Here is an 8823-nt window from a genome sequence, read left to right on the forward strand (position 1 = left end):
AGAAGTATGACATTAAGATTTTAGTTCTGCTATTTTTAACACAGAATTATTTTTTAACATAAAGTAAGAAGTCAAAAACATGATTAATTGCTACATTTATACGTGTTTCATTTATTTTCAGTGAGGAATAAATCGTAAAAATAAAAATTATGTTATTATAAAGTATATGCGAATCCCCATAGATAAAATGAGTAATAAAATGAACTTTGGTTTATATATTACATTTTTTAAATGAAAACCTTCTGCTAAAAAAGTAATAAAATGAACATTGGTTTGTATACTGCATTTTTAAAATGAAAATCTCCTGATAAAAAAGGAGCAACCCTAACTAAATTTTTTCATTTTCGTACTTAACTACACTTCCTTTTGTGATTCAGGATTTTGTGCATATTTGAAAAAACTCCGAACATCATTCTTTCATTATATGTCATTCGACTGCCTACTTCACTGCCTTCCACTCTATTCGCAACATAACCTCAATTTAAGCTGCCAAACTGTATAATAAGCAATGTACAAAAGCAACAAATATACTGTTCAATAAAAATAACTTTTATTGCTATTAACAATCGTGGCATTTAGCTCAATAAAGAAGAAAATTCGTATTTATTGAACAATGAATCCCAATATGAACATAAATGGCATGCAACAAATGAACATCGTTGGAGTTGGTGCGCCAAATCCAATGATACAACCTGGAGTTCCGTCTGTCTCAATAATGCGGGCATCACCATAACAAGAAGTGCAATCTCAAGTTTCACATGCTGCTCAACAACAACAGCAACAGCAAGCTGAAAAAATTGACAACATTCTAAAGGTCAAAAGTGTTCTTTCGCCACTTCGGGGATCACTATTCCTTACACTAAGTACTGGCGCATTGGCATTACAAGAATATAATTTAGCAGATAATCTTAAACGTGATGCAGCGGGACATGCAGGATGATTTGAAAAACATTTGGAAGATTTGTAGTCCTATTGCGGTCAAACTGAGTTACATTTAAAAACAGCCATACAATGCATGCAACCACTATCATCGGCACAACATTATTCACCTGGCAGCACGTATGGAACCCAATATGCAAGACACCCCTGGTTGACCTATGACATATTGTAAATACCTTAATGTTGTACGTGTACATGTGCACTTTGTCGCTTATCAACCCCTTGAGTTCCCCGTTTACTTTGGTGTACAAACATGTTTTGATTGTTTTGTGATAGGGCTCAGCTTCATTACACTGAACGAGTCCACGGCGACGATACTGATCAGTTTAACGCCTTACAGGTAGTTGGCAAAAGGAACGGCATATACGATCAGAAGGCACTCGAAGACGATTCCTCAAAACTAACAACCAAAAGCAATAATTATCATTTCACTGAGTTCCTCGTTTACTTTGGTGTACAAACATGTTTTGATTGTTTTGTGATAGGGCTGAGCTTCATTACACTGAACGAGTCCACGGCGACGTTACTAATCAGTTTAACGCCTTACAGGTAGTTGGCAAAAGAAACGGCATATACGATCAGAAGGCACTCGAAGACAATTCCTCAAAAATAACAACCAAAAGCAATAACTATCATTTCACAGACACAAATGTTACAGTTTTTTCTTCCGGAGTTGAACACAATCTTTTCATAATATTACTTAACAATTTAACATTAGACATTTTTTTCAATTTGTATTTTGACTTACCAGCAACAACAGAATCATGTATAATTGTACGCCGCACAATCATTACAGCATCATGTAACAAAGCTCAGTTTCTTCCAAAAATTGTTCGGCACCGCTACGTAAAATCAATGTACATGTTCTAGCATTAACGCAACCTTCAAATAATTATAAACTATGAAAATAAAATCAATGCCAAACCCACTATCAAACCTTGGAAAATGTTGAAACGTTCACCACCAACTTGACGTTCTTCACACACTCAAAACACTTTGTTGCAGGTATGGGGACTCATGAAAGCATATAAACTTATAAGGTGTAAAATTATATCCATTTACGCACACTGTTATATGAACGTACCTAGTAATATTCTTGATAAACTTAATTGTTTATCAGCTGTATTATTGCCAAACAAAATTTCTTTGATTGTTATACAAATTAAAAAATGCCAAGATTAAGTGAAAAATCAAACCTAAACGTCTTTACTTGCTGATGTTGGAGATTTCTGATGAAAATGCCTATTGTTATGTCTGCAAGGTTGCATTCCTTTGAGTTTACCGCGTTTACACAATGAAATGTGTGCGTAAATTTATACAAATTGTGTAAATGATTTTTCATACAAAATTTGACAGCTCGTTTACACACTAGATAAATTTATACATTTACACACTTTATAAGGTTAAATGAGTCCCCCTATTAATTTCGAATATCAATACCTAACGTAAAGTGGCGAGGATCTTGTATCACATATTTTGTGGTCACCAATGGTGGTAATAAACCCTGTTGATTAGTAATAAAAGCACCACCAGCGCTATTTTGATTTTCAATGATAACGCTTGTCGGATTTGGCATCTGATCGGGATCTAAACGGCGTTTGGCTTGATCATACTGTTGCGCCTGTTGTTATATACCAGTACCAGGTGCAGGTGGTTGCTAAAGAAAATAATATAAAAATAATCATCAGCAATATTTGAAATATATTAGTTGTATTAGCATACATTATAACTAGGACGTTCGGGTATTGGGGGTTGACCCGGCATGGGTGGCTGACTGGGCATTGGCGCCCGTCCAGGTTGTGTTGGTGTCATCATTTGAGCCATGTAACCACCTGGTGCACCTGGTTGATGTAGAGAATAACCTGACTATAGAGGTTGTGGAGGATAACCAGGTGGATCAGGTTGTGGTGGATAGCCCGGCTGTTGTGGTATTGGCAGATAGCCAGGCTGGGGAGGTTGTTGCTGCTGCTGTCGTGGCATTGCATAACCCGGTTGCTGTTGCTGTTGTGGTATATACCTTGGCATAACGGATGTGGTGTCATTGTCCCACCTGGTCTAGTAGATGTGGCCGGCATACCTGGAGGACCATGTTGCTCATGGCCACCAAATGGCTGGTGCATAGGGTGTTGAGGTGGCATTTGACCGGATTGTGACTGCATTAGACCAGACTGTCGTGGCATTGGACCCAGTTGCGGTGGCATTTGCTGGTATGGAGATGTAGCACCGCCTGCAATTGATGTTGGTGGTGTAGTTGACCAGTTTGAGGAGGACCAGTCTAGAAAAATAACAAAATTTATTAGACAGACAATTATTTCAAAATATATGTTTATGTATACTGCTTGTTTAAGTGGTGGCATATGAGGCAAGCCAGGTGTAATTGTTCTATTTATAGTCATCTGATTGGGAACACCAGATACAGACTGCCCTGGCGGTGTCGTTGCTGGAGGCGCTGGCGAATACATGGAAGTTGGCGCATTGGCTCGAGCTGGCGGATTAGCTGTTTGACCCTTGGCATATTGACCAGCTATAAAGTTATAGTTATTATTCGGTTGTTGTTATTGTTGGTGCCGTTGTTGCACTTGCATGCCAGTTGGTGGTCCATTGGATAATGGTAGAGCAAGTTGCTGAGTAGCATTATTTGGAGGAGCAGCTGGTAGGTTAGCATTTGTATATGGTGCATTGGGTTGCGGAGCAGTCGGATACGGTTGCTTCAATGGATAGACCGCTCACAGAATTTGTTAACTGTTGGATGAAGAAACGAAGAAAAATAAATGATTTACATCGTTTGATTTATTGTTGAAGTTTAATAAGGAAACAATTGTTGGTTCTGAATGAATTTGCGAAAAATATGTTCAATTATCACACCTATTCAGATTTGCATGAAAGTTCTATATTTACCTGCAAAAATTATATATATTCAACAATATTTAATGTTTCAAAATTAGTACAGGTCTGCAGGTAAATTCGCGGAAAAAGTTTTAGGCCAGGGAATGTATACGATATACACTCAAAGTTTAGCTAATGAATGCCAACCACAACAGCACAATAATTTGTAATTGTATCACAATCGCACAATGTAAATTAAATTATATCTCTTAAAAATTTTCCAACGCCCATAAGGAACGCTAATTAGAAATGGCGGACCCGCAGAAATTATTTTGTATTTGAGGGTACATACCATGTAAGAAAAGGCAAGCATATATGAATCGGACATTGGAGCTAGGCCATCTCTTTTTTTCATGCTAACAATGTGGGATTTTTTGTTGTTGGTCGCCATTTTCGGTTACTAGGGGGACTCATGTAACCGTATAAATGCCTTATAAAGTGTGTAAACGTATAAATTTATCTAGTGCGTAAACGAACTGTCAAATTTTGTATGAAAAATCATTTACACAATAGGGGGACTCATGAAAGCATATAAACTTATAAGGTGTAAAATTATATCCATTTACACACGCGGTTATATGAACGCACCTAGTAATACTCTTGATAAACTTGATTGTTTATCAGCTGTATTATTGCAAAACAAAATTTTTTCGATGGCTATACAAATTAAAAAATGCCAAGATTAAATGAAAAATCAAAACTAAAACGCCTTTATTTGCTGATGTTTGAGATTTCCGATGAAAATGCCTGCTGTAATGTCTGCAAGGTTGCATTCCTTTGAGTTTATTGCGTTTACACAATAGGGGGACTCATGATAGCATATAAACTTATAAGGTGTAAAATTATATCCATTTACACACGCGGTTATATGAACGCACCTAGTAATACTCTTGATAAACTTGATTGTTTTTCAGCTGTATTATTTCCAAAAAAATTTTTTTGATTGTTATACAAATTAAAAAATACCAAGATTAAGTGAAAAATCAAAACTAAAACGCCTTTACTTGCCGATGTTGGAGATTTTTGATGAAAATGTCGTCTGTAATGTCTGCAAGGTTGCATTCTTTGAGTTTACCGCGTTTACACAATGAAATGTGCGCGTAAATTTATACAAATTAGGGGGACTCATGTAACCGTATAAATGCCTTATAAAGTGTGTAAACGTATAAATTTATCTAGTTTACGCACGAGCTGTCAAATTTTGTATGAAAAATCATTTACACAATTTGTATAAATTTACGCGCACATTTCATTGTGTAAACGCGGTAAACTCAAAGGAATGCAACCTTGCAGACATTACAGACGGCAATTTCATCAAAAATATCCAACATCAGCAAGTTAAGGCGTTATAGTTTTGATTTTTCACTTAATCTTGGTATTTTTTAGTTTGTATAACAATCAAAAAATTTTTTTTGGAAATAATACAGCTGAAAAACAATCAAGTTTATCAAGAGTATTACTAGGTGCGTTCATATAACCGCGTGTGTAAATGGATATAATTTTACACCTTATAAGTTTATATGCTATAAATGCCTTATAAAGTGTGTAAACGTATAAATTTATCTAGTTTACGCACGAGCTGTCAAATTTTGTATGAAAAATCATTTACACAATTTGTATAAATTTACGCGCACATTTCATTGTGTAAACGCGGTAAACTCAAAGGAATGCAACCTTGCAGACATTACAGACGGCATTTTCATCAAAAATCTCCAACATCAGCAAGTAAAGGCGTTTTAGTTTTGATTTTTCACTTAGTCTTGGCATTTTTTAATTTGTATAACAATCAAAAAATGTTGTTCGGCAATAATACAGCTGATAAACAATCAAGTTTATCAAGAGTATTACTAGGTGCGTTCATATAACAGCGTGTGTAAATGGATATAATTTTACACCTTATAAGTTTATATGCTATCATGAGTCCCCCTATTGTGTAAATGATTTTTCATACAAAATTTGACAGCTCCTGCGTAAACTAGATAAATTTATACGTTTACACACTTTATAAGGCATTTATACGGTTACATGAGTCCCCCTAATGAAATGTGCGCGTAAATTTATACAAATTGTGTAAATGGTTTTTCATACAAAATTTGACAGCTCGTTTACGCACTAGATAAATTTATACGTTTACGCACTTTATAAGGCATTTATATGGTTACATGAGTCCCCCTAATTTGCAGACATTACAGCAGGCATTTTCATCAAAAATCTCCAACATCAGCAAGTCATTTACAAGAATATCTTAGTAAAGACGTTTTAGTTTTAATTTTTCACTTAATCTTGGCATTTTTTAATTTGTATAACAATCAAAAAGTTTTTGTTTGGCAATAATACAGCTGATAAACAATCAAGTTTATCAAGAGTATTTCTAGGTGCGTTCATATAACAGCGTGTGTAAATGGATATAATTTTACACCTTATAAGTTTATATGCCCTGCAAAAACGCTCTCGTCATTCCACGTCATTTGACTAGCTATTATTCCTAGTCACATTTGCATGGGCGTGGGTAAGTTTTATGACCAAATTTTTTTGTAGGGTGTTTCATGAGTCCCCCTAGTGATGAAAACTTCGATGCCTAAAGAATCGAACGATTTAAAAAAAATATCGATTCTACATTTCTAAAAAAAGATCGATTAAATCGATTGAGAATCGAATCGAAATCCAGCTCTACTACACCCATGGTTCAACTATATACAGGTTGGCTCATCTGTAAAGCAACAAAATATGTCTGTTCAAAGTGTCAAAATCTGTGTATTGGTGTTGGTGCGAATGGTATGGAATCGAAACATAAAACTTAGCAGTTTTTGTATGTGTTGGTTTCATTTTGAGTTTGGAGATGGCTTTTGACAATCCCTTCGACCATGCGATGACATAAATAAAATCAGCTGATGAGATGAGCCAACCTGTACATAATTGAACCATGACTACACCTGGTAACACAAATCACACTTAGAAGATTGCGTGTTCACGAATTCAAAATTGCTTCGTTCTGTGCAACTTCGTCACACTTGACTGCTTGAGCGAATGATAGAAAAAGAGAAAAAAAAGCTAAAAGGAAAATGACGTCAAAATTGCCCATAACAGAACAGCTGATCTTTTGTTTACGTGCGCAATCTTGATGTGTGATTTGTGCCAACCATGCGGCATTTTTTCAACGTTTGTTTATATATATTAAATATATCTGAAATTTAACACAATTTTTTTGTTGAAGAAAAAACAATCCGATATATAACCTGGCGTTATGGACCAACGTCCGTGCCATTCAACCAAACCCAAAAAAAAAAAATGATTTTTTTGTTATTTCGTGTAAATTAGATTAGAATACCGCATATCAAAAAGGAATTGATTTGTGCGCTTAAAAGAATATAAATAAGCGGAAAGAAAATGTACCCTAAGAAGCTGTTCTTCGCGAAAAACTTTTAAACGGGAAAAAAGTTCCGCTTTCGGGGGGTTTTAATATAGACGTAAATACTCGTCTTTTGATACTTCCTTTCGTAAATTGCAACGGTTCCTGGAAAGTATAATAAATATATATCATTTTTTAAATAGCTGTACAAAATGTTACCTGTGGATGATGACATTACTTTAAGTGAGAAAGAATCAAGCGGGAAGTCAAACGAAGGCAAAGCATCTTCGTCTAATAAACATTGTAATAGTAATGATAATGATGGCACGCATTGCGGGAAGAAGGTCCGATTGGAGGAACTAGGAGAAATAAATTCAGATCTGAACAACATAAACATTATTAATGATATAAGTGCTCGTAAGCGCGAGTCACCTATTGATCAGTCTTCATCTAAACGCTGCAGAACATCCGAAGGGGAAGACACAGCAAACAATAAATTTACTGGGAATGATGGGGAATGTGTTTCAGGTTTCGATAATAATAATGACAAACCAGATGCCACAGAAAATATACAAAATTCGAAAGGTTGTAGTACAACAGCAGTTAGAATTAAAATTGAGCCTTACGTAGATGCAACTACTTCTGTCAACGACGTACGCTATCCCGATAATAGAGGTACGACGGTAAAAATAAAATCAGAGCCTGACATCCAGACCAATGAAGATGCCACTAATAATGATGGGGTACCATCTAGTTCTAGTTCCACTAGTCCAGTTGATATAAAACCTGCTATTAAGGTAGAAAAAGCTGATGGTAGCTCCACATCACGTGAATCCTGCCGTTTTGGCATACGTTGTTACAGGTATTTCCTGAAGGCACTATTAAAGCTTACGTTTTTTACTATGAATAAATTTCGTTATATGCAGACGCAATCCTACGCATCGTATGGAGGAGGCACATCCTGGAGACTACGACTACCAGAGACCCTGTTATCCTCTTCCACCACCAGGCACACCTGATTGTCCATATGGTGATCGCTGTTATCGTCGAAATCCAACACATTTCCAGCAGTTCAATCATCCAGCACAAAGTAAAACAATTTAGTTTTTATAAAAAAAAAAAAAAAATAAGATTTTAGAAGTAACATTCCATATTTCCTTCCTTTTACGTATTTTTGTTCGTATTTATTTCTATGTTAAGCTGATTTTGAGAAAAATTACAAATTGAGATTGCGTCAACATCGTCAACACGAACAATCGACAAACAATCCATCCAACACAACTGGATACAGCTCCGATTCGAGCAACGATTTGGACTTGGAAGATCCGTTTGGTAATGATGAATATTTAGATTCGGATTACGGGCCAAGCGGTAGTGAAGAAGACTCTGATGATGATTACGATGCGTGCGACAGGGCTGAAGAATAACAAAAACATCTTAATTGTTAGTCCTTTTGTTTTCATTTGCTCATATTGTATGTCGTAAGTAATGTATCTATGTAGTAAAAGCTCAACGCTTGTTTCAAAGAAAAGTTCGATGTGGATAATATTGTAACGAATTTAAGGAAACTCCGCTTATTTTACACATTCTACTAACGTTCGTATCGCTAAACTGTTGAATAAATAACTCTAATATTCAATAATGCAAAA

At 35.7% G+C, this 8823-nt stretch overlaps 1 protein-coding gene and 1 pseudogene across 1 annotated transcript; both read left to right on the plus strand.

Moving 5' to 3' along the window:
* Positions 1-481: 481 nt before the first annotated feature.
* Positions 482-1875, plus strand: LOC137242038 (mediator of RNA polymerase II transcription subunit 29-like; annotated as a pseudogene).
* Positions 1876-6316: 4441 nt separating this feature from the next.
* LOC137242045 (aprataxin and PNK-like factor) lies at positions 6317-8823 on the plus strand. Its single transcript, XM_067769412.1, has 4 exons — positions 6317-6334; positions 7378-8036; positions 8101-8264; positions 8375-8823. The coding sequence occupies exons 2-4, from the start codon at positions 7387-7389 to the stop codon at positions 8599-8601; spliced, it is 1041 nt and encodes a 346-aa protein (XP_067625513.1). The 5' UTR covers positions 6317-6334; positions 7378-7386; the 3' UTR covers positions 8602-8823.

This window comes from Eurosta solidaginis, chromosome 1 (assembly GCF_040869045.1).
Source record: "Eurosta solidaginis isolate ZX-2024a chromosome 1, ASM4086904v1, whole genome shotgun sequence".
NCBI classification, from domain to species: domain Eukaryota; kingdom Metazoa; phylum Arthropoda; class Insecta; order Diptera; family Tephritidae; genus Eurosta; species Eurosta solidaginis.

Excerpts from the sequence above, each read along its gene's own strand:
- LOC137242045 (XM_067769412.1), top strand. The coding sequence starts at position 7,387 with ATGTTACCTGTGGATGATGACATTACTTTAAGTGAGAAAGAATCAAGC. Across the intron at positions 8,037-8,100 it reads TTTGGCATACGTTGTTACAG|ACGCAATCCTACGCATCGTA; the intron begins GTATTTCCTGAA and ends CGTTATATGCAG. Across the intron at positions 8,265-8,374 it reads GTTCAATCATCCAGCACAAA|CTGATTTTGAGAAAAATTAC; the intron begins GTAAAACAATTT and ends TTCTATGTTAAG.